Source organism: Acinonyx jubatus, chromosome A2 (genome assembly GCF_027475565.1).
Source record: "Acinonyx jubatus isolate Ajub_Pintada_27869175 chromosome A2, VMU_Ajub_asm_v1.0, whole genome shotgun sequence".
Taxonomy (NCBI): Eukaryota; Metazoa; Chordata; class Mammalia; order Carnivora; family Felidae; genus Acinonyx; species Acinonyx jubatus.
The window spans coordinates 157,901,106-157,926,459 of record NC_069383.1 but is presented as its reverse complement, the minus strand read 5'-3'; the positions used below and the strand labels follow the sequence as shown (position 1 = coordinate 157,926,459).

General features: G+C 57.4%; 1 protein-coding gene across 8 annotated transcripts in view; it reads left to right on the top strand.

Annotated features, from left to right (window-relative positions):
* The window catches only part of PDE4A (phosphodiesterase 4A), a 38,306-nt gene extending 14,537 nt beyond the window's left edge, over nt 1–23,769 (top strand). For 2 of the 8 annotated variants that reach the window (XM_027050579.2, XM_027050578.2), the window contains 14 exons: nt 8,826–9,017; nt 9,905–9,941; nt 10,065–10,135; nt 10,867–10,916; nt 11,087–11,199; nt 14,711–14,804; nt 16,291–16,514; nt 17,899–17,997; nt 18,090–18,254; nt 18,472–18,571; nt 18,695–18,849; nt 19,053–19,175; nt 19,608–19,790; nt 22,475–23,769. In XM_027050579.2, coding sequence (XP_026906380.1) covers nt 8,826–9,017; nt 9,905–9,941; nt 10,065–10,135; nt 10,867–10,916; nt 11,087–11,199; nt 14,711–14,804; nt 16,291–16,514; nt 17,899–17,997; nt 18,090–18,254; nt 18,472–18,571; nt 18,695–18,849; nt 19,053–19,175; nt 19,608–19,790; nt 22,475–23,164 — 2,296 coding nt within the window. In that variant the 3' untranslated portion in view covers nt 23,165–23,769. Of the gene's footprint in view, nt 1–368; nt 1,227–1,255; nt 2,711–6,261; nt 6,800–8,825; nt 9,018–9,110; nt 9,129–9,904; nt 9,942–10,064; nt 10,136–10,866; nt 10,917–11,086; nt 11,200–11,933; nt 12,083–12,578; nt 13,212–14,710; nt 14,805–16,290; nt 16,515–17,898; nt 17,998–18,089; nt 18,255–18,471; nt 18,572–18,694; nt 18,850–19,052; nt 19,176–19,607; nt 19,791–22,474 lie in introns of those variants that run through there. The other 6 variants (XM_027050580.2, XM_027050576.2, XM_053219914.1 and 3 more) reach the window with 6 other exon arrangements.
* The last annotated feature ends 1,585 nt before the right edge of the window (nt 23,770–25,354 follow it).

The following is a 25,354-nucleotide window of genomic DNA, read 5'->3' as shown; positions in this document are numbered from 1 at the left end:
AGGGATCTGGTTGTGGCCCTGGGGTCTATGGATTTTGATGGCAGCTACATGGTTACATGGGAGCACTCTTTGAGTCTGAAGACACCCCTGAGGTTATTTTGGTGTCTCTGAACTTGTGGGGGCATCTCCGGGATGCTGCCGAGCCACTCAGGGATTGAGGGGGACATTCGAGAGACTGTGGAAGCCATCTTAGGGTCTGTGAGGGATCCCAGAATTTGGGGGGCCCTCATGCAGACTGTGGGAATGCTCGGTGGCTGTGGGAAATTCTAGGGGTACTCTGGGGGCCTCTGCATGACTCAGGGATGGTGGGGGTGCTCTAAGAGACTTTGGAGACTTCTGAGGAAACCTGGTGATGGTCCCAGGATCTGAAGGAGTTTCATTTGTGGGTGTGTTCTGAGATTCTTAGGGTGCCCCTGGAGTTTGTGGGGATATATCAGTAACAATGAGGACATCAGTAAGGGACATTTGGGAAGCTATGGGATTGTCCCAGGGTGTATGGGGCCTCTCAGCGCATCTCTGGCTTTTGGGGGGGAACTCAGGGATTTGGGGGTACCTCTGGATTGTGTGAGGACAACTCAGGGATGGTTGGGACATTCTCTGGAATTTTGGGGACATCTGAAAGACCTTGGGGATGCCCCTGAGGTTAGTGAGGGCCACAGCGGTTTGTGAGAACACTCCAGGGATTTGCGGGGGGGCACCCCCGATGTTTGTAGAGGCGCTTCCGGCGACTGTAAGCACCTTAAGGGGACTGTGGGGAGGGCCCTGCGGTCTGAGGGGTGTCCCTCGGCAGGCAGCCGTGTGGGCGCCCCAGGCCCGCCCCGCCCCAGGGGCGGCCCCAGAGCGAAGCCGGAAGGGCCGAGGCGGCCCGGCGGGGTGGGGCCCGTGGGCCCCAGGGCTGGGCGGCCGGCCTGCGTGGGCTGCCCGGGGCAGGCGGGCGGCGCTGCTCCCCAGCGCCCGCTGAGGCGGGGCTGCCCCGCGCCCCCTGTGGTTATGGCGCGGCCGCAAGGCCTGGGCCGCATCCCCGAGCTGCAGCTGGCGGCCTTCCCGGCGGTGGCGGCGGCCGAGGACGAGGCGTTCCTGCCTGAGCCCCCGGCCCCGCGCGCACCCCGCCGCCCGCGTTCGCCGCCCTCGTCGCCCGTCTTCTTTGCCAACCCGTCCCCAACTTTGCGCCGGCGTCTTCGGCTTCTCCGCAGCCATCAGGATTTTGGCCGCCAGGCGTGGGCTGGGTAAGTGCGCGCCAGCGGCGGTGGGTTCGAATCTCCCTTGGCCACCCGGCAGGCCAGGTCTGGGGTTCCTAGCGGGCTCTCCGCAGTCTAACTTCCCCTCGTCCGTCCCAGGACAGCGATAAAAATCATCCCTGCCCTCCAGGGTTGCCGTGGAGACATCTGATAGGGCATGCAGTTCTCAATAAACGTGAAGTTCCTCCCACTACCTTGGCAGACCTCAGTCTGCAGTCAGGCTTTGGACGAGTGAGGCCAACCTGCCATCCAACCGCGATCTGGGGGCACGTGTTCGATTCTGCTAAGCCTCAGGGTAAAGGCCTGTGAAATGGGGCCAGCGCTGCCATCTGGGGGTTGCCTTGCCAGGAGGCTCGGTGATGTTACCGGGTGCACGGGGCACAGAGGGCAAATGCACTTTCTCTTCCTGGCCAGACTCGGGGTGGGATGCGGGGGGCTAGACGCTTGCGGGCGAGGAGCCCGGAGACACATCCGGTCTGGCTTCCCAGTGTCCGTTTAACTTGGAAACCGAGGTTGACAGCCCAGAGGTGGGCACGGGCTGGCTCTGGGGGCTCTTCCAGAGCCAGGAGAGGGTCCCCTGGTTACCCCCTTGCCTCCCTACTCTCCGCATGTACTTGTTTGGGACCTGAGGTCCGAGACATAGTGGGAGAGGACACCGCCCGGACAGGCTCAGCGTCTGGACCCAGGGAAGAGATCGGCGAGGGGAGAGGAGAGGAGAGGAGGAGGGGTCGGGAGCCCAGCGTGGAGCCCGGGAGGGTGTGTGTGTTGGGGGGAGAAATCAGTGCCTCTCCCCGGGTTTCTCTCTGTGTCTCTGTCTCCACTTCTGTCTTTCCTGTTTCTGTTCCTCCCCCTTCCCCGCATCCGTCGTCCCTCCCCTGGGTTTTTGTCACCGGACCCCGCACTCCGCCGCCGGCGCGGGCGAGTCTCTTTCCCCCTGGGGCGCGCTGCGTTCAGAGGGCTCCAGCGGGCCCAGCTCGACGTCATTCGGGAGGGAGGCGGGGCCAGGGACAAGGCGTGGCGGGGGTTGGGGGTGGGGGGCCGGGGCCCGAGCCCAGGAATCGGGAGCCTGCCCCCCCTCCACCGCAGGCCCGGGGGGAGGGGGGCAAGTGGGAAGTGTGCACAGAGTTCCACAGGAGAAGGCAGGAGCGGAGCCCTCCCAGACGCTGGGGACCCGGAGACACCCGATCGCCCGGGGCCCGTCCCTGGGGGGGTCACCGGGAGGGCGGGTGTGGAGGCGGTGCCGCTGGTGGCCACAGACACCTCGGGCCTGTGAACAGTGAACGCCACACCACCGTGCCGCTGTCCTCATGCTCGCCCCGACAGCGTTTGGCACCCATGCGCTCGGGTACAGCGCCTCGGGCAAGGCCCCGGCCCCCTGACCTGACACTGCCCCCCGCGGGCCCTGAGTCCCTGGCCCACTTCTCCTTCAGCGACGAGGACACCTGTTGGCACCCTCCAGGCAGACCTGTCAGGTGGGTGGCCTGGGGCCAGTTCCCTCCTTTGCCACTGAGGGCTCTGGCTGGGGGGGGGGGGGGGGGGGGGGCAGGGGTGGGTAGAGGGTGCCCAGTGGGCCTTGGGGAGTCCCCAAAGTGGCTTCCAGGGTCTGCCTGCAGCCCCACCCCCTTCTCCAGCCCCCAAATTCTTAGTGCTGCTGTCGGCTTCCTGCAGGTGATAGCCCTCAAAAGGAGTGCTAGGTCCTGCCCCCCTCCTATTTGAGATGGGATCCCTTCACCCTCTTTGTGCCCCTAAGCCTGGGTCTCTGGCACTCATGCTGGTACCAACTATGGGTGTCCAGCGTCACCTGGGCTCCACTCCCAGGCCACCGGCCTGGAGCCAGGTCCCTCTGGCCCTGCTCTGCTCAGTGCCTCCAGTCTTACCCACCCCCTCCTTGCTGGGGCTGCCAGGCTGAAAACCAAGCTGGGGTGGGGGAGGGGGGCAGCTCCTGCTGGAACTCCTGGGGGTTATTTAGAATCAACTGGACAGTGCTGGAGCAGAGAAAATTCTCAGGGTACGCCCGCCTCGTTCTCGCTCCCCTCTACCAAATCTTCAGAAGACACAAACACAGACGCACCCACCCACCCACGCACAGGGCAATCGGGAGTCTGTGTTTACTGTGCAAGGCGTGGGTCTCTGAGGCGGTGGGGACACAAAGAGAATCTCACAGTTGACCCATGGGGCCACAGAAACCCTGGCTTCGCACAGTCAGTCTCGCGTTACAGGAACGCACTCTCCCCGCAGCACACACGCAGGCCTGGTTCCCACCTGCACACAGCCACACGCGGGAGCACACACTCAGGAGGCAGGGACAGTCGTGGCACATGTGTGGCACACAGGTACACTCTTACAAGGTCACACAAACTCCTAGACACACACACAGATCTGTGCAGGCACCGTGGACACTCAGACCCCACAGACACACCCGGACGTACAAATCCACGCAGAGATCTATACACACACAGGTGCCCTGAGCACACATACACCCTGACCCACACATGCACAGACCCTCTGTGCACACCCGGGCCTACAAACGGCCATGTCACCTGGCACCACGCGCCCGCCCTCAACCTCCGTATGACCTTCACAAAGCAAATGCCAGGCCTTTCCATAAAGGCTGCCTGGCGCCTCCTACGAGGGAGTCAGGTGCAGTGGGGCAGGGAGCCCGGGGAGGCACCAGGCCTGCCCGGGGAGATCGACGGACACGGGCTGATTGAGCGTCCAGGTTTGTAGCCTGGCGGCTCAGGTTTAAGTCCTTCTAGTACTAGTCAAGCGGTTCTTTCCCGTCTGCACCTCAGTTTACTTCTCTTGGAAATGGAGCATTGGTACACGTCCAGGCAGAGCACAGCGCCTAGCACATGGCACTTAATGGCAGTTGGCTGCTTTTGTTGTTGTTATGATTTTTACCAACTGGGACCGGTCTCCGTTCCCTGCCGTCCCCCTCCCAGCTTGTTGTTGCCCATTGGCCCCTGCAGCGGAAACTCTCTGAAGCCTTGGTCTGCCCCTGGGCTGCACAGTCCTCCGGAGGCCCAATGTGATGCAGGCCTAGGGGCCCCGGAGGGGTGGAGGCAAGTGGCAAGTTAAACCGGAGAAGGCCACCAAGTGGTCACCTGTCTGAAAGGCAGGTTATCTCCCTTATGATGGAGTGTCTGGGCATGTGGCTGTGATGTCAAGGCCTGTTGGCTACCCTCGACTCCGCTTAATGGCCTAGGGTCCTGCCGGGACATGATTGGAGCAGCCTCCAGCCTGACTTTGGGCCACCCTGAGCAGTGGCAGACAAGGGAAGGGTGACTCCACATAGCACCGGCGTGCCATCCTGGAGGGTAGGTGAGACCCCACGCCCACATACACCCACCCTCAGCCTGCAGTTCAACAGGCCCGATGCCCTCCCCTCTGCCCTTCCGAAGCCCGGGGGACATCAGCTCCTGGAAGCACAAACAGCAGGGCCCCAGGGAGGCTCGTCCCATCGTGGCCTCTGAGCTCCTGCTTACGTGAGGGGAGCCCCTGGGGCTACAGTATCTGATGCCGGTCGGGCCCATTCTGGGACTTGGGTCTCACCTTCCCTAAACTGTCTTCAGTGTCTGGGGCCAGGGTAGGGTCCTCAGTACGTAAGTATGTTCCTGTCTCCTCCCCCGTGGGACTCAGTAGAGCCAAAAAATCCAGGCTGTGCCCGGGGAGACAGGACGTGGTTCTCAGGCAGCGAGGCCACCCATCCCTTACCATCCCTCTGTGCCCCACTCTCCCCTGTTGCGCTGGGATGTGAACACAACTTACAGAGGTGGTGGGGGACACAACTGTGTTCGGGTGTATAAAGCACTCTGACAATGCCAGGCACACGGCCAATATTCAGGAAGCATCTTGTTAATATTGCTATATACCTAAAAGGATCTAACCTAGTACCTGGTACACAGCAGGTGCTCAGTAAGTGAGCATTATCATCAAAGGCCCAAGTTCATGGTCTAAGAATTTTCGTCTTAAGGGTTTTTTTTTTAAATTTACTTTTTAAAAATGAACATATAGTAAAATTCACCTTTTAAAAAAAATATTTTTGAGAGAGGGAGAGAGCACAAGTGGGGGAGGGGCAGAGAGAGAGAGAGAGAGAGAGAGAGAGAGAGAGAATCCGAAGCAGGCTCCAGGCTCTAAGCTGTCAGTGCAGAGCCCGATGCCGGGCCCGGACCCACCATGAACCGTGAGATTGTGACCTGGGCCGAAGTCGGTTGCTCAACCGACTGAGCCACCCAGGCGCCCCAAATTCACTCCTTTTGTCTACATCGTATGAGTGTCTTTTATTGTAGTAAAATCTACATAACATAAACTTATCCACTTGACCATTTCTTGAGTGTGCATTTCAGTGTCATTAAGTATACTGACATTGTCGTGCAACTGTCACCACCACCCATCTCCAGAACGTCACCACCTTCCCAAACCGCCGCTCTATACCTAGTAAGGTAAGGAAAGGACGCTGGAGTTGTTTCCAGCTCTTGGCTCTTTTGAATGACGCTGCTTTGAACATTGGCGTACAAATATCTGCTTGAGTCCTGCTTTCGATTCTTAGTGTTTAGTATTTCAATTCTGCGTGTGTACCCAGAAGTAGAATTCCTGGATCACACGGTAATTCTATACTTAAGTTTTTAAGGACCGTCTTCTGTAGTAACCGCACCCTTTCACGTTCCCACCTGCAATACAAGTATTGCCGTTTCTCCACATCCTCACCAACACTGGTTACTTTACCTTTGTTTTTTCACGATTTTACTCTTTTTAAGTTTTAGTTATTTTGACAGAGAGAGAGAGCGTACGAATAGAGGAGGAGGGGGAGAGAGGGAAGGAGGGAGAGAAAGTGAGAATCCCGATGTGGGACTCTAACCCACGAACCATGAGACCATGACCTGAGCTGAGGCTGGATGCCCAAACGACTAGGCCACGCAGGTGCCCCGAAGTTTGTTTTTATTTTTTATTTATTTATTTATTATTTAAAAAAAATTTTTTTTAACGTTTATTTATTTTTGAGACAGAGAGAGACAGAGCATGAACAGGGGAGGGTCAGAGAGAGAGGGAGACACAGAATCCGAAATAGGCTCCAGGCTCTGAGCTGTCAGCACAGAGCCCGACGCGGGGCTCGAACTCACGGACCGTGAGCTCATGACCTGAGCCGAAGTCGGACGCTTAACCGACTGAGCCACCCAGGCGCCCCCCGAAGTTTGTTTTTAAAAGAAGTTTGAATTTGTGACTGTTAAAAATGTCTGATTTCTCTCCTAAAATCAGAATACCTGGTTGTTGGGGGTCCCCCAGCACCACTCTGCTCTGGGTGTCAGCTGCCTGGCCCCTGCGAACATTTGCTGTGATGGTAGGAATGTGCTCGAATGGGGGCTGAGTAGGCAGGGGGCGGCAGCTCACATTTCCGTCTGAGGAGTCACGAGACTTGGGACTGAATTCTGGCCCCACCACGCTCTTGCTGCGTGACCCAGAGCTAATCATTCTCCTCTCTGACCTTAGTTTCTTCATCTGTAAAATGGAGTCAACAAAGTCCCTCCCCGTACTCCTACCCCAAGACTGGCCCAGAGAAAAAGGTTAATAGATCCATAGATGCTGGTTTCACTGTGCTACTCTAGGGGATTTCAGACTTTCTTTTTCTTTCTTTCTTTCTTTCTTAATTGATTTTTGAGCAAACGCAGCGGGGGGGGGGGGCAGAGAGAGAGAGGGGGACAGAAGATGTGAAGCGGGCTCTACGCTGACACCACAGAGCCCGACATGGGGCTCGAACTCACGAACTGCGAGATCATGACCTGAGCCGAAGTCGGACGCTCAACCGACTGAGTCACCCAGGCGCCCCTCAGACTTATTTCTTAGCAGAGGGACCATTCAAATAAAATCTTACGCTGACTCTCATTAGGTAGGACTGGAAAGGGGAGGGCTCCATTTCCTTCCCCTACTCCCTTGCACCCACCAGAGCATAGCCTGACGTCTGCTGACCCTTCTAACCCCCTCACTTTGACGACGGGGTAACAGACCAGAGAGGGCAGTGGCCTTCCCGAGGCCACACAGTGAGTTGCAGGCACACGGTTCCCCACCAGTTCTGCATATCAACTGCTGAGTCCCCTGCCAATGTGGCGCGTGTGAGGCCGATGCTTCCTGAGCGTTTTACCTGTGTCAACACTGGTCGCCTGGATGACCTGAGAAAGGTGGCGGTTGTCCCCATTTTGTGGATTAGGGAACTGGAATTCAGTCATTTCACCCCAGTCACACCTCTGGGAATTAGGAGAGCCAGCATCTCCCTGAGTCATCCCGAGCGTCTTGCCGGTGACCCCAGGCTGGGGCCTCGCTTTCTTGCCCTCGGTGTCGCCGGGTCTCTGTCACAGTCTGTCTCTCTCTGCTCCAGACACACCAGCTTCCTTGCTGGTCCTCAAACAAAACCTGAATCCTGCCACAGGGCCTTCGCACTTGCTCTTCCCACCCCCTGGAGTGTCTTCTCCTCCCTCCTGGCCAATGGCCTGCTCTTTGTCATCTTTCAGGCCCTGCTCGCAGGTCACCTCCTGAGAGAGGCCTGCCTCCCCTTTCCAGTCTCCGCGTGGCACAACCCCGTTCACATATTCACTCATTCACACGTTTTATGATTCATCCAGTAAACATTTTATTGGGTGCGCACTGTGTGCCAGGCCCTGTTCTTGGCCCACGGGCTAGAACAAAGAAGACCAAAATCCTTGCTCTGTAAAGCTTAGTTCTAGAAAGGAAGGCAAACAGCAAAGAAGTAAGATATAGAATATGTCAGGTAAGTAGCGGTTATTTTTTGAAAGGAAAGGTAAATACGAAATAGTAAGGCAGAGATTCAGATCTTAGATGTGTTGGTCAGGTGAGACCTCCCGGGAAGACAGCATTTGAGCGGAGGCCTGAAGGCGGCCGGAGGAGCCATTGGAGGTCTGGGCAGGGGAAACAGCCTGTGCAGAGACCCTGAGGCAGGAAGGCATCTGGAATGTTTAGGAAGCAGCCAGGAGGCCATGGAGGCCGGAGTAGAGTGAGTGAGGGGGGAGACCCGGAGGTCTTGGGGCGGGACCACCTGGGCCTCAGTGAGGACTTTGGCTTTTGCTCTGGGTGAGCTGGGAGCCACAGAAGGGGCTGAGCAGAAGAGGGATGTGGCTCTCTGGTGGCTGTGGAGGGGAACAGACTGAGGGGCAAGGACAGGAACCAGGGAGCAGGGCAGAGACAAAGGCGCTGGTCCAGGCCACCAATGAGCGGGGCCAGCCGAGGAGGGGGTGAGAAGTGGACGGATTCTGAATAGATGTGGGCAGTGAGGAAAGAGTAGAGCCAAAAAGATCCCCACACTTTTGGGGGTGTGCACGGCCACTAGGCTAACCTGTTTACAGTCTGGCCCTCCCATGCCATTTCCGTAAGCGACAGATGCTGGTCCGTCTCAGTCACTGCTGTGTCCCGGCACCTCAACAGAGCCTGGCTCACAAAGGCACTCGATCGCTCTGTGATCTCTGCAACCTCCTGTCCCCCGTCTCTACCAGGAGTGTCCTCGGTACCCTTATTCCTCCGCCACCCCCCCCAGTGCCATCTCAGCCCCCCTGACCGCTCTTCTCGCCCACCTCCTTGCAGCTTCGAGGCGGAGAATGGGCCCACGCCATCTCCTGGCCGCAGCCCCCTGGACTCGCAGGCGAGCCCGGGCCTCGTGCTGCACGCCGGGGGGGCTATCAGCCAGCGCCGGGAGTCCTTCCTGTACCGCTCGGACAGTGACTACGACATGTCACCCAAAACCATGTCCCGGAACTCGTCGGTCACCAGCGAGGCGTGAGCACCCCACTCTCACCCTCCAGGCCTGCTCCCAACACAAGCTGCCCTTGCCAGCAGGGAATGGGGACACCGCCTAAGCCCCCTGCCACCTCTCCTTCCCAGTGAAAAGTAAACAGCCCCCTTGCCCACATCGAGGGCTCGGTCCCTTTACAGCATGCCCACCCAGCGAGGTCTGAGGGTGCACCCCATCTCTGCCCCCCACTCAGCTACGGTGAGCCCCTCCCTCCAGCCCAGCCCGCACCCACATCCTTGCGGTCCCTGCCCACCCAACCTGCCCAAGCCCACTCCTACCCATCGGCAGCTGGGGCCCGGCCCCCCTCAGCCTGTCCCCGCTGCCACTTCTTCCCACAGAGCATCCACCTCGGCTGACCCCTCTGCCTTCCCCCCCCCTCCAGGCTTCCCTAAACCAGCCCCCCTTATCACGACCACCTGTTAAGGTGTGAGCACCCCCAGACCTGCTCAGCCCCCTCCCCTCTCACTGGATCCTCCAGCCCTGACCCTACCCATCCAGGTACCCACCTCAGCTCCCCTAACTCCTCTTGCTCCCCATCCCCTCCTACCCACTGCTCTCACCAGCACCCCCCCCCCCGCAGTGGATTTATGGCAGCCCCCTTTGTCTCTGCACACCCCCTCCCTGCCCACCCACCTGAGCTCCTCTGTCCGGCCACCGTTCCCTCCAAGACCAGCCCCTGTAGGGTGTCTACCCTTGGGAGGTGTAAGCGCCCTCTCCCCTCACCTGTTGGAGGCCCCCCCCCAACCTCCCAGCCTACCCTCAGCCCAACCCCCATAGAGAGTTGCTTCTCTGGCACCCCAGCCCCTTTTCACCCAGGCCCGGGGGTGTCCCACAGTGAGGATGCCTGACCTGCCCCTGTCCTTGGTTGCAGGCACGCTGAGGACCTCATTGTGACACCTTTCGCCCAGGTAAGACCCCTCCCCTAAGAAAGGAAGGGGCTCCAACCTTCCCCCACACTTGGGGACAGGGACCTAGCCCCAGCCCCTCCGGGTGGCTCCCTCTCCTCACTGCTGGCTCTCCCTCCGTCCCAGGTGCTGGCCAGTCTCCGGAGTGTTCGCAGCAACTTCTCACTCCTGACCAATGTGCCCATTCCCAGCAACAAGTAAGTCAAGGCTGGGCCCCAACATTCATGATCATGAGGCCAGGCACACCTGGGTTCAACTCTTAGCTCTGCTGTGTGCCCTCAGGCAGGAACTTGACCTCTCTGAGCCTCTGTTCAGGCAGCAGCTCCCTCTGAGCCAGCAAACCATTGCAATTTGAATGGCTAAGACAGAAACTTTTAAAAATAAAGACCAAGGGGTCCAGACACGTGGTGGTGAGGCCGAGGGTAGCCAGGCGCCGCAGCCTTGGGGCCACTCCCGGCCCCAAAGCCAACTTTCCAGGCAAATAGCGTCTTGTGGTGCTTTTGTTCCCCCCCCATAAAATGGGAATTTAATAGCGCCTCCAATAGATGCTGCTGCGAGGAGTCTGGAAGATAATACATAGAAAGGTGTGAGAACATTTGCCCAGCACGTAGTAAGTGCTCACTAAATAGAAGTGATTATTTGGGGGCAGGCGCTTCGCTGAGAGCTGCTAGTCCCTCTGGGAGTTGCAGGAACTTTGGAGACATAGGACCTGACCCTGCCGCTGATCAGCCTGTTCGCTTCCTTGAGCCCGTTTTCTCATCTGTAAAATGGGTTCTCACGGGGGCTCTGAGAGAGGCTGCAGGCTGAGCACGTGGTGGCATGCGTGGGACACAGGGAGCGCTCAGAAAAAGGAAAGGTGGCATTATAGAGAGGGGAGGCAGGAATCTGGGGGCACACAGGCTGGTGTTGGAGCCCCATTTCTTTGCAGACGGTCCCCGCTGGGCGGCCCAACCCCCGTCTGTAAGGCCACACTGTCAGGTAACAAAGCCCAAGGGGTGGGAAAGGGCCCCTCTTGCTGCTCCAGTGGGGGACCCCTCACCTGGGGGTGGTGGTGGCTGTCTTACCTCCTTTCCCCCACTCATTCGGTGGACCCCCATCATCTCGGGGTTGGGGCCTCTGGGTCACCACCCATGCTGCCCCTTCTCCAGAAGAGACATGTCAACAACTGGCCCGGGAGACACTGGAGGAGCTGGACTGGTGCCTGGAGCAGCTGGAGACCATGCAGACCTACCGCTCCGTGAGCGAGATGGCATCTCACAAGGTGAGGAGGCCCCCAGCCGGCAGGGCGGAACTAGTCCCTGGGCGGGGCCTGAGGATGGGGGCCAGCCGCTGGGTGGGATCTGCGGGCGGGTCCACCCATGGGGCGGGGCCAGCATCTGGATGGGGCCAATGAGAGGGGACCCTTTCCTGGCCTGTGGGGTGGGGCTGACTGCTGGCGGGACCTGAGGGGGAGGACACGTTTGGGGCGGGGCCAATGTGTGAAGCGGGGGGCCTTTGGGGTGGCGGCCCATTCCTAAGCAGGGCCAACCCTAGGGCTGCATGTTCTAGCAGATTCTGACTTCCCCCAGGGGTGGGGGAAGCCTAGTGCGTGGGGGTATATGTGCCTGGTTGTGCATCTGATGCAGGCTGCCATCTCTCTTGAGGGGGTTGTCCAATGCTTGTATAGTCTACAGGTGTGTGTGTGTGTGACTGTGGGTCTGTGTGGCTGTCAATTTGTTGGCTACACATTTGCAGCACAAGACGGGGTGTGAGGGGATGTTCCAAGAGGGTACATCATGAGTAGTGTGCAGATGTGTCTGTATGGAGGATGTATGGGTGCACACAAGCGGTTATACCAGATTGTAAGTGTGTGGGGCTGTGCCAGAGGTGTACGTATGTTTACAAGTGTGAGTTGGTCTACGTATGAATCTGAGTGTGTATCTCCATGTGTCTGTGACTCCACGTGTGTGCACAGACACATGCATGCACTTGCAGGGCTGCAGGAGAGGGTGCAAGGCTTCCATGTACAGTTGTGTGGTCTGTGTACTGCACAACTCCAGAGGACACCATCCAGGAAAACAGGCGGCATGAATGATGTTTCCTGGAGTTGTGCGGCACGGTGGTAGCCCGCGTGGGAAGATGCCTATCAGGAAATGAGTATACAGGTGGAGGTGTCTGCGTTGGGGGTGGTGCACATACCTGTGGGTGGAGGTTTGTCTGGGAACATTCCCGTCTGAGGGTGATTGTGTCTCTGAGAGTGTGCCGAGCCTCTGAGAATGTGACTGTCTCTAAATGTAGGTTTGCCGTTGTGTTCCTGCAAATGATGTGTGTGTGTGGTTGTGGGTATGATGCGAGCATTTGCTTATGGGTTTCTCAGGGTATGTCTGTGTCCAAGGCCACATGGTATTTGTGTTTGTCTGAAAGTGTGCCCGTGGGTGTGTGGAGTGTGTGCAGCATATCTGGGTGTGTGTCCCCAGGTGTGTGTCTCCGTGTCTGGGTGTGAGTCTGTGTTCTTGGGAGGGCTGTGCCTGAAGGCGTTCCTGTCTCCGTGTACTCAGCTGTATACCTGCGAAAGGGCTGGACTTCGGAGTTGTGACTGTGTGGTGTGTGTTAGTGCGTGTGTTGGTATAGAAGGTGCATCTCAGTGTGTGTGAGTGTGTGGACTGTCTGGGCGTGTGTCTTTGTCTCTGGGTGTGTCCCTGGAAGGGACGCGTCCTGTCGGGGATGTGCGTGCCTCCCTGCCTTTCCCCGGCAGCCCCACCTGGGTCCTGGCTCAGGCCCGTGGATTCCGATGCCCCTTTAACGCCCCCCCCACCCCCGGCACCACCTGACGTCGCATGCAGCCTGCCAGTGCTGCAGTGAGCACGCACACGCACACACACACAGGCGCGCACACGGAGCCCAGAGCCTCCGAAGGCACCTCCCGGGACCCTCACCCTGCCCCCCCATGGGCAGGGGTCCCAGGCCACCTCCAGCTACTGCCGCGGGGGGGCCCATCAGGGCCAGGGGCTGGCAGACCATGTAACCAGGGCTGCTATCGGGAGCGCGGAGGGGAGGGGAGCCCCCAGCCCCGCTGGGCCGGCCCAGGCCCCTCCGCGGCTCCCCCTTGCACTGCCCACCTGCCCTGAACCCCCCCCCCGCCACCAAACCCACAGTGGCTGTTAACCCCGGGACTCCCCAAGCCCAGCCTCTGTGTGCGGCAGCCCCGAGCGGGGCTAAGATTCCAAGATGCCCTTGGTGGATTTCTTCTGTGAGACCTGCTCCAAGCCGTGGCTGGTGGGCTGGTGGGACCAGGTAGGGGAAGTCGGGGTGGAGGATGGGCGGGAGACTCGGCCCTAGCCCTCCCACCTTGGATCCTCAAGCCCCTGGCCTGGGCGGGTGTGTGCGGCTGTGCACGTGTGTGGCCTGGACATGAAGCCTTGTGACTGTCTGTGTCTGTGTGTGGCCCAGGGCTGGGTGGGGATAGCGGGTGGCTGGGGATGTGGGTCTCTTGCTGGGTGTGTCGGTACTCACGTGTGTATGTGTCTACAGCGGTGCGGGGCTGTCTGACCATATGCTTATTTGCCTGGGTCACGGTGTGGCCCTTTCTGAGATCACATGGCTCTGGTTGTGGTGGTGTATGTTGGGACGTGTTTGTGAACCCAGAGCTGTGTGTTTTCTCCGGGGCATGTGACCCCAAGTGTCTGTGACTGCCTTATCGTGTGTGTCCCTTGATTTGTGTGTCTGTGGCTGTGCAGAGCCGTGTAAGATGGTAGTCTGTGACTCTGTGTGTGGTTGTGTGACTTTGTGGGTCCTTCTTGTGTACGTGTCTCTCGCAGCACTAGGAGGAGTAAGTGCCCCATCCTGGTGTGGGCTGCGTGGGCTCACCCTTCCCATCAAGTGTCCCTCCTGCCTCTCTGGACGGAGTCTGCTCCTGCTTTGGGGGTGCTTCAGTGGAGCTTGGGGGCGGGGAACCAATGCCCTTTCTCCTCCCTGCACAATGTCACAGCAGACACTTGTGTGAGGTGGCTTGGGGGGACCAGGAGGGACCTCCAAGCCTGGTTCGGGGTATCCTCTGCTCATCTGTGCATCTGTCCACCCTCCTGGGACTGGGGGAGAGGGGGCTATGATGGGAACCCCCCTCCCCTGGATGACCGAACAAGGTTTCCTCAGCTCACTGTTCTCCCTGCCCCTGCCAAACCTTCTCTTCTCCCAGAACTTGCATTCTCTCCTGCAAAGGAGAGACCGTATTGTCTCCTTCCAAACTGGGCTGGGAGCTGGGGGCCTGGACGCCCTGGGAGTGGGGTCCATATCTGGGAAGACGTGGGCCAGGGTAGCTCTGGGAAGGCAAGGGTTAAGGGGCCTGCGGCCTGCCCCCCCCCCCCACTTTCCCCCAGCTCAGCAGCTGGTTGGAGGGGGAGTTGCTAAGGAGACTCCCATCGCCATGGCGACGGGATTCTCCTGACACCCTATTGGCTCACTGTTAAGCGGGAGCCCTCCCTTCCACAGGTGCCCCTCTGGCTCCTCCTTTGGGCTGGAGGAAGAGGAAGTCTGGGGAGGGGTGCCCCCCTTCCTCAGGAAGGGAGGGGTATGCTGAGTCCTGACTTCCAAGCCTGGGGCCCCCCTCCAGACCTGGGAGGGGAGGAAGGGCTGACCCCTCCCCTCTAGCAGCTTGCTGAGGGCTCTGTTGGCTGAGCAGAGAAGTTGGAAGGACTCATGGGGTCTTCAGAAGTTTCTCGGGAGGGGCTGACATCCTCCACCCTCTGCTGCCCTGTCTCCCCATCATTCCTTCCTTCTTGCCTCCTTCACCTTAGTTCAAGAGGATGTTAAACCGTGAACTCACACACCTGTCAGAGATGAGCAGGTCAGGAAACCAGGTCTCTGAGTACATCTCCACCACATTCCTGGGTGAGTGAAAGGCACCGCTTGTATGTGCGGGGAGAGGCTGCACGCCTGAATTGGAGGGGGCTGCCCCAGACCGCAGGTCCCATTGCCCACATTTGCCCGAGGGACCCTGACTCTTAATTCCCTAAAGATCAAGGTTACCACGCTCAAGCGTTCCCATGCTCACGATGCCCCTAAACCCAGAGGGATGTCAACTTTTATAGAACTTCCACATTAAAAAAATCTCTCCAAGCAGAAAAGCCCCCCCAAACTCAGTGGGACCACAACAGAACTCTCAAACTCAAGGCCCCAAAAACCCCACAAACTCAAATAGAATTTCTAAACTTTAAATGCCTCCAGGCTGAAAGGCCTCCCCAAATTCAGTAGACTATCCAAACTTGGATTTCCCCCCACAAATTCAGGAGACCCCTCAAACTCAAGAGGTATGCTCAAACTCGGTAGGGTTCTCAAACTTAAGGGAACGGCTGTCCTTAAGAACTCATAAAAGACCCCCTCAAAGTTTCAAAACCCTCCAAGCTGAAAGGTCTCCCAAATTCGGGAGAATCACCCAACTTGATATGACCCTCAGATTCATAGGACCCCCCCCCACACACACAGACTTTTGATACCTAATACAGTTATACAGAGTACCTCAAATTCATTAGAACCCTCAAGCTCATGGGGACCTCCAACTCATCCTAATCTCTTTATCCAAGAGCCCAAGCTGAAGATATGCCCCCCCCAAATTCAGGATAATTTTACCCTCTCAATTTATCACCAAAGGTTTCCAAATTCTGGAGAACCACCCTACGCCAAGCCCAAGAGAAGGGTTCAGAGTTTCAAATCCTCCCGCCAATGGGGGTGTGGCCGTGCAGAGTTCTGAGATCCAGCCAATGGGAGCATGGCATGCAAATAAACCCTGTTAGGCCCCGTTATTGACTGGCAGGGCCCCAGGTCACAATGGGTGGCCCAGGTTCAGCTCTGGAAGCCCTTGAAAGCTCAGGAAAAGGGATCCTGGGGCTGGCCCCCCAGGCAGGCTGGTGTTAAAGGGGTGGGGTGGGGGTGGGGCTCATGGAGCCAGAGACTACCCTTCCCTCCCTCTTCCCCATGCTGTCCACCCCGATCAGCACTCTTAGTCACCATGGAGGTGTCTCCCCTGCCCTAGAAGTTCTCCTGCCTATACAGGACAGGCAGCTACTCTCTCCAGCATCCTCAACCTGCTTCCTGACTTCCCGTGCCACCGCCTTGTCAAACCTGGCTATCAGACTGGGGCCACCCCAATGCTCCAGGCCAGTCCCAGGGTCCCTGCGCCAGCCCACCACCTCCCAGAAGAATTCCTCCCTTCCCTCTGGTTTCCAGCCTATAAGGAACCAACAGCATGACATCCTGAAGGGGTCTGCCCTCCTGCGTGAGCCTTCCCAGGGCACAGTGGGGAGCCCAGGGGAAGTGAGGGCCAGATGAGGGGGTCTCTGTGGGAGTCTCATGCTTGTCTCTCCTCCATCTGCTCCAGACAAGCAGAATGAAGTGGAGATTCCATCACCCACGATGAAGGATCGAGAAAAACAGCCAGCTCCCCGCCAGAGACCTTCCCAGCAGCCCCCGCCCCCTGGGCCGCAATTCCAGCCCATGTCTCAGATCACGGGGGTGAAGAAGCTGATGCATAGCAGCAGCCTGAGTGACTCTAGCATCCCCCGCTTTGGGGTGAAGACCAACCAAGAAGAGCTCCTGGCCCAAGTGAGTAGGGTCTCAGCAGACACTGGACTAGAGAGGGGAGGGAGTCTCCTGGGGCCCAGAGAAGGACCGGGCATTGGGTCAGTCTGAAATGATAATCCAGGCATACTTGGCTTATGAGACTCTCAGGAGAGCAAGAGTGAAGGAAGCAGGAGAGGAAGAAGCTAAGCAAGGAGGTGGCCTCAGAATCTGGCCTCCGCCTGACTCCACAGGGAGCTCTGGAGTGTCAACAGTGCCACAGAGTTGAGCCCACCTTGAGGCAAGAGTGCGGGACTTTTGTACCCCACTGTGGGCAGTCCCCAGAGTGGACAGCATTACCACCTCCATGTAGCTCCCATAGGGGCAAGAGCAGTTTTCTGGAGAACAGAGCAGCTGTGAGTCTTTGTAAGCAACAGTCCCAGCACCCACCCAGGAGGACAGGTGCACTGGTCAGTGAAGGGGATCTGGGTCGAACCCTAACAGCATCCACTACAGGCCAGACCTGGGTTCAGCTCCGTGACACCTAACGCCAAGGGGCTCCCACATGGGTTTGTACAGCGGACTCAGTGCACTCTTGTTGGCTCAGTCAGCTGACATTTGTTGTAACCTGAACTCCAGCACTAGCCAGTGCCCAGTCAGTCACCCGGTGTTTACTGAGCACCTACTGTGTGCTGGCACCGTTCCGGATTCTGGAGAGCCATGGAAAATTAGCCCGAGTTCCTTTCCCCCTGGTGCTGGTGAGCTATTTGGCTCCGAAGCCAAACTGTGCTTTTGGGGTCAGCCAAACGGAGTTCACACCACAGCGTTGCCACTTGCGAGATGCAAGGGCTTGGGTAGGTCACATCACTTCTGAGCTTTGGTTCTCCAACCAACCAAATGAGATCAAGCATTTAGCATAATGCCTGGGAGACAATAGTCACTCAGGGGGCGCCTGGGTGGCTCCTCGGTTAAGGTTAAGCATCAGACTTCGGCTCAGGCCATGATCTTACAGTCCGTGGTTTGAGCCCCGCATCGGGCCCTGTGCTGACAGCTCGGAGCCTGGAGCTGGCTTCAGATTCTGTGTCTCCCTCTCTCTCTGCCCCTCCCCCATGCACACTCTGTCTCTCGCTCTCAAAAATAAATAAAACATTAAAAAAAATTTTTTTTAAAGTCACTCAGTACACAGGCGCTGTGGTTGCTTTGTTATTTTCTGGCCTGGTCGGACGTGGACAGTCAACTCTGTGTGCTGAGCACAGAGCCCACCCGGTGGGCAATGACAGTGCTACTTTCAGACCAGAGCTCTGAATTGTTAGGAAAGAGTCGAGAGGGGTGATGATCAACCAAGAGGAACTTCTTACCCACGTGGATAGGGGCAGGGCCCTGGGTCTTGTGGGCTGCTGAGCTCTGGCCTCCTTCCTACTCCACCCAGGAACTGGAGAACCTGAACAAGTGGGGTCTGAACATCTTCTGTGTATCCGAATACGCCGGAGGCCGTTCCCTCAGCTGCATCATGTACACGATATTTCAGGTAGGGCGGGCTGAGTGGGGCAGGCTGAGCGGAAGGGGGCCGGGCGGAGAGCAGAGCTCTCGGGAGTCACCGTTCCCCATACCTACCCTCAGGAGCGTGACCTGCTGAAGAAATTCCGCATCCCAGTGGACACCATGGTGACATATATGCTGACCCTGGAGGACCACTACCACCCCGACGTGGCCTACCACAACAGCCTTCACGCGGCCGATGTGCTGCAGTCCACCCACGTGCTGCTGGCCACACCCGCGCTAGATGTGAGCACTGCCTGGCCCCTGTGTCTCCCCAGCCCCGTCTCCCTCCCTGACTGCCCGTTGCCCATCTCCTGACCTCCGTGTCTCTCTGACGCTGGCCTTCCCGGTCCTCATCCATCCCTCCTGACCGTCTTTGGCACCCGCATCTCTCTCTCACCCTGTCTCTCAGATCCCCCATCTTTCTAACCCGCCTCTCTCCCACCCCCCTCTCTGCCCCTAGGCTGTGTTCACGGACCTGGAGATTCTTGCCGCCCTCTTCGCGGCCGCTATTCATGACGTAGACCACCCTGGGGTCTCCAACCAGTTCCTCATCAACACTAGTGAGTGGCCCCCACGGGGGCGGGGCCTGCCGGGTTGGAGGCGGGGCCTGCGCTGCCCCACCCCTCGAGGCGGCCCTGCCGGCCCCACCCTCCCCTGACCGCCTGCCTGGGCCTGGGCCGCAGATTCGGAGCTGGCGCTCATGTACAACGATGAGTCGGTGCTGGAGAACCACCACCTGGCCGTGGGCTTCAAGCTGCTGCAGGAAGACAACTGCGATATCTTCCAGAACCTCAGCAAGCGCCAGCGGCAGAGCCTGCGCAAGATGGTCATCGACATGGTGGGCGGGGCGGGGGCGGGGCCAGAACGGAAAAGGGCGCCTTTGACACTGGGGTTGAGGCAGGGTCTGAGTCCAGGCCAGGAAGCCCCGCGAGAGGCGTCCTTTGTGGGGACTGGGAACAGGTTGTGCTGAGGGAAAGCTTTAGAGGCGTAGTTCGGGTCAGTACAGCCCGTGGCAGGGCTTCAGTGGCCCCTCACCCACAGGTGCTGGCCACGGACATGTCCAAACACATGACCCTCCTGGCAGACCTGAAGACCATGGTGGAGACCAAGAAGGTGACCAGCTCGGGGGTCCTCCTGCTGGACAACTACTCCGACCGCATCCAGGTGCCCCCCCCCCCCCGACACACACCATACAAGGAGACCGGACCCTCTCTCCTTTTCTCTCTCCCCTTTGGGTCCCATTTGCCCTCCTCCCTCAGCCTGCAGCTCCCATGTTGCCCCTCTTCCTGTCTCTTTCTTTTTGGTCTCCCCTCCCCTCTCTCCATCCCAACTCCCATCTCCTACCATCCCTCCTTACTTCTTCCCTTCCTCCATCACCCCGTCCTGTCTCCTCTGCCTTTGCCAACACCTCCTTCTCTCCTCTCCCCACGATCTCTTTCTTTGCTTTCCCCCTGCCATCCTCTCCCCTCTCCCCATTTCCCCTATCTCTCTCCATATCCCCCTACCTCACTCTCCCAATAAAGGGGGAGGTAAGGAAGCGTGAGGTCCCAGACTGGGACGGGGGCATGGCCTCTGAAGGTCCCCCACCTCACGCAGGTCCTTCGGAACATGGTGCACTGTGCAGACCTCAGCAACCCCACCAAGCCACTCGAGTTGTACCGCCAGTGGACCGACCGCATTATGGCCGAGTTCTTCCAGCAGGGGGACCGTGAACGTGAGCGGGGCATGGAGATCAGCCCCATGTGCGACAAGCACACAGCCTCGGTGGAGAAGTCTCAGGTACGGTGTTAAGCGGGCCTCCCCACCCCATGCTGGCCTGGAGCTCCGAGACCCAGAAGTTCCCGACCTGCCCCTCCACAAAGTCAAGTTTTTCTGTGTGTGTGTGTGTGTGTGTGTGTCTTTTCTGCCTTGATGGGAAATTTGCAACATTTTCTCTTCTACAGAATAACCAAAACCAGGCCTCTGGATTCAAAACTTGTAGACCTGAGTGGAACAGTTCTCTCTCATTTAGCATCCATAATAATACTTGCCCAGCTCTTGGTTACAGACCTTATGTCGCTCCAGCCTCTCGGTATCCCTGTAACCTGGCTGCTGATTTTGTCCTTGATTTTTGGTGGGATTTTGCAATGAGATGCGATGACGCATCATCGTGTGCTTGTTTAACTTGACAAGAGGTACGGAAACCCAGTCTTGTTTGTAAAGTGTGGATGTGAAAGTTTCTCACCCTCCCCACTCCCAGTCTCCTCCCTGGCAAGACCTGTTCTTCCTGGCTCACTGTGCACGCCTTTCCAGACCTGAGTTACCCAGCCTTGGTGCTGTTGACTTTTGGGCCCGGGTCATTCTCTGTCGCGGGGGCCGTGCCTTGTAGGATTTTGAGCAGCATCCTTGGCCTCCACCCCTTCCCTTCCAATTACAACAACCAAAAATGTCTCTAGATACTTCCAAATGTCCCTTTGAGCATGCAGATCACCCCATCCTCCAACGCCCGGGAAAACCAGTTCCATAGGCTTTATTACGTAGTTACATTTACGGGCAACTTCATAGCAATAGTTCAGGGGTTTTGCTTTGTTAAAAAAATATGAATTTTATCAATACGTACCCATTTTTATACAGCTTGCCTTTTCTTCCAAACAATGACTTGGAGATGTGTCTGTGTTACTGCGTATAGATTTAGCTCATCCCTTTTGACGACTCTGTAGTATTCTCACAGATCTAGACAGCAGATGGGCCATTTAGGTGTTGAGGAGTTACAAATTCACAGTGACTCAAACGAGATAAGGCTTCATTTTTGTTCTCTCTCTCTTTTTTTTTTTTTAGAGAGAGAGAGGGTACAAGTGAGTGAGGGGCAGAGAAGAGAGAGAGAATCCCATGAGGGGCAGAGAGAGAGAGAAGGAGGGAGAGAGAGAGAGAGAAGCAGGGCTCACCTGGGGCTCCTGTTTTTGCCCAAAGTGGGGCTCCTGCTTGCCCAATGTGGGACTCAAACTCCCTAACTGTGAAGTCATGACCTGAGCTGGATTCAAATGCTTAATGACTGAGCCACCCAGACACCCCATTTTTATTCTCTCGCATGTAAGAAAAGTCCAGAGGCACCTGGGTGGTTCAGTCGGTTAAGCGTCCATCTTTGGCTCAGGTCATGACCTCATAGTTCATGGGTTCGAGCCCCACGTCGGACTCTCTGCTGCCGGCCAAGAGCCTGCTTCAGATCCTCTGTCCCCCTCGCTCTCTGCCCCTCCCCCACCCCTCTCAAAAATAAACATTAAAAAAAATTTTTTAATTAAAAAAACAAGTCGAGAGAAAGAATTTAGCTCCCTTTGGCTCCATGAAATAGGCACCTAAGGAGATTTCAGTGTTTCTCTTCTATCATCCGAAGCATGGGACCTTTGTCCCTAGAGATGCCTCTCATGGTCACGGATGCTGTTGAAACTCTAGCCATTCTGGCCACATCCTAAGGAGGAAAGGTCTCTGCCAGCTGAAGCAGCACTCCTACCCCCTGTGCCCATCCCAACCCAGATCTTCCATCTACATGTGGTCACATTGCCACCCTCTCTTTGCAAAGGAGGCTGGGAAATGTAGTTTTCACCTATATTGGGGAAGTATTGCCTTGAATAAAATCAAGATTTTATTCTTCTTCTTTTTTTTTTTTTTTTTAATGTTTTTATTTATTTTTGAGACAGAGACAGAGCATGAGCAGGGGAGGGGCAGAGAGAGAGGCAGACACAGAATCCGAAGCAGGCTCCAGGCTCCGAGCTGGCAGCACAGAGCCTGATGCTGGGCTCAAATTCACAGAGTGTGAGATCATGACCTGAGCTGAAGTTGGACGCTCAACCGACTGAACCACCCAGGCGCCCTCAAGATTTTGTTCATAAGAAAGAGGGAAGATAGTATCAGCATTAGCCGATACTCTGCCGTGGAATTATTTCTAGTTTTTCTTTGTTGCAAAAAATATCACTGTTGGTATCTGTGGTGTACCACAATGTTTTAAAACGTTTTATTTCAATGTTTTAAGTTTATTTATTTCGAGAGAGAGAGAGAGAAAGAAAGAGAGAGAGAGCATGAGCAGGGGACAGGCAGAGAGAGAGGAAGAGAGAAAGAGAATCCCAAGCAGGCTCTGCACTGTCAGCACAGAGCCTGACGCAGGGCTTGAACTCACAATCCTTACGATCGTGGCCTAGCCAAAACCAAGAGTTGGTCGCTTAAGCAACTGAGCCATCAGGCACCCCCACGGCTTTTTACAACTAATTGCTAACTGACAGATGTGTGGAAGTTTCCAGTATTTGTTTCCATGTTGTATGTGATTTTTTTTTTCTTCCCTGTGCAAGAGTTTTTCCGGGTCGGATCTGGAGGAGCACGATTACTAGGTTAAATGCTATCAGCGCCTTTTAGACTTTACTAGATCCCACAACATGGCCCTACCATCTGCAACAGCCGGCCACCTGTTGACGCCGGTGTCCCTTCTCTCCCAGGTGGGTTTCATCGACTATATCGTGCACCCGCTGTGGGAGACGTGGGCTGACCTGGTCCACCCGGACGCCCAGGAGATCCTGGACACGTTAGAGGACAACAGAGACTGGTACTACAGCGCCATTCGCCAGAGCCCATCACCACCGCCTGAGGAGGAGCCCAGGGGGCCAGGCCACCCACCCCCACCTGATAAGTTCCAGTTTGAGCTGACGCTGGAAGAGGAAGATGAGGAGGAGGTGTCTACTGCCCCGGGTGCATTTACGGTGCAGGGATTGTCCGTGGCTCAGGATGCGTCCCCAGCTGAGGAACTCTTGGAGGTCGATGGCCAGGATATGCCCACGGAGGTGAAGGTACAGGAACCTTGCTGCACGCAGCAAGCAGACTCGGCCGGTAGTGTGGCTGCGGGCAAGGACAAGGCCACGTCCCCAGACGCATCCGTGGATGCTGTAGGCCGCAGCAGCCCCCTGGCCCTGTCTGCCGAGAGCCCCCTTCCGCCCGCCTTGAGGACCCCGCCCCCTCCAGAGGACACCCCGGGCCTCCCGGGCCTCCCCTCCACGGCGGCCGAGGCGGGGGCCCAAAAAGAGCATCAGGCTGCCAAGAGGGCGTGCAGTGCCTGCACAGGAACGTCCGGCGAGGACCCCCCCCCACTCCCAGCTCCTGGGGGGTGGGGGTCAGCTGGAGGCCCTACCTGAACCCCGGCCCCGACACCCTCCTGCTCTCCCCGGCTCCCTTCACCACCATTACCCCACGACCGCCTCCTCCACTGCCTCAAAGACTCTTGGGCCTCCAGAGAAAAAAGAAAACAGAAAAGTGGGGTTTTTTCTCTTTTCTTTTTTTCCTCTTTCCCCCCACCCCCACCCACGGGGCCTCTTTTTGGAGGTGGGGGCTGGGGAACAAGGGGCGGAGGTCCCGGAAGGGATTTTATTTTTGGAATTTTAATTGTTACATTTTTAGAAAAAGAAAAAAAAAAAAAACAGGATGAAACACAGCAACTGTAGATCTCCTGTTCCCGACTACCCCTTGTGTCCCATCTCCTGCCACCTCCCCCTGCCCCAGGCCCCAGGCTCAGTCTTCCGGCCTCCTAGGGCTCTTGGCCTGGGCCCAAGCAGGCATAACGCCTCCCTTCGGGGCTTTTCTTCTGAATTTTGAAGGGTCTCCGGAACCCAACCAGGAATAGCCATTCTGGGCGGGGGACTCAGTGGGGGCTGCCACCGTGGGAGGCCCCAGCTCCAGCCCCTCTCTGGCGCACTGCCCCCCCCCCCAAAGTCTCCCGCCTCATTTTGCACAAACCTGGCAATACTAACCCGAGGGATAGGGACCTGGAGAGGGGAGCTGCGTGCTTTAAGATGTAGCAGAGGCGGGTATTGGACGGACATTCATACCACCAACCTGGGGTCTGAGGTTTGAGGAGGGCCTGATTCCACCCCCCCCCCCCGCCCCTCCACCTGCCACCCTCTTCCCCTTCCACTTTGGGTTCCGTTTGAATTTTCTCCATTGGGGTTGGGGGGGGGATGGCTCCGAACCACACCCCTCCTTCCAGCTGCTTCTCCTCTTGTTTCTGCCTTAATGATTCCCATGGCCATAGGAGAGGGGTTCGCAGTGGCCCCCATCCTGGGCACCCCCCGCAGCATCCTCCTGACCCCCTTCACGACCCTTTGCCCTAGGAGGAAGCAATAACAATGTACACCCACATCCCCTTTCTGGGCAACCCTCTCCCACCCTGGCACCAAAGTCCTTTCTACTCTGTCCCCATCTGGCCACGCCCCCCCCCCCCCCCCCGCCACACCCCTGAGCTATTCCTGCAGCAATACGACAGACAGATGCAAGGCCATTTTTCTCCAAGCCATGGGGGACTGTTTGGAAGGAAAGACCCCCTCTTCCCCCCTCCTTTCTGCCCTTTGGCCCAGTTCTGCAGCTGGGCAAGGCAGGGCCTCTCTCTCCTCCCCCACCCCCCACTCTGAGCACACGGTACTGTAGCCCCCCCCCCCCCCCCCCCCCGGCTGCCCCAGCCTTCCATCTGTCTGTCCATCCCTGTGGGGAGTACCACCTGCTCCCACCCCCGTGATGCTGTACAGGGTTCATTTTTGTAGCAAAAGTAGTTTCTGTCCCAGCCAGTGAGTGGAGTGGGACTTCTTTGGGTTTTCTTTCTTTTTTTTTTCTTCTTTCTCTCTCTCTCTTTTTTTTTTTTCTTTTTCTTTTTTTTGTACATACTGTAAGGTTGGTTTGTAAATTATTCTACAGAGGCAAAAAGGGAAAATACACTTGCCCTTCCCCAGCTGACCCAGCCAGGGGAAGGAGGAGGGGTGGGGGTCTCCCAGAGAGAGAGTCCCCATTCCCACTGTATTATACAAACTGTACCATAGACCCCGCAAGGGTGGGTTCAGTGCTGCCGTTTGATGGGAAGTCGTGTCATCTTGGGGGGTGAGGGCTGAGCAGAGCCTGCCCCTTGCCCTGTCCCTGGGTGTGACTGGTGAGATGGAACCCCACCCCCAGTCAGGGCTCCTCTCCCCAGCGGGGGGCGCAGGGCCCCCTCAGCCGCTCTTGTGTTGTCCCCTCTGACGATCAATCAGTCGGTCCGTTGATCGATAATCAATCCTTCGATCTCGTCTCCAATTAAACCGAGGATTTCACTGATCTTCCTGGCTGATGTGACTTCCTTTCCCACCCTGGTTTTGGGAGGCACGCCTCTCCTCACCGGCTGCCTGGGACGCGGATAAGGGGAGAGAGAGGCTCCATCCCTGACCCTCCCCAAGCGCTTAGGACCTGGATGGGGGTCCAGCAAGTGTGGCGGGAGGCAGCCCCCTGGCCTGGGCCAGGTGCTGGCTGGCTCAAGGACTTCAGGTTGTAAAGTGGAGGTTCAGACCAGTCTTTGGAGGCTAGGC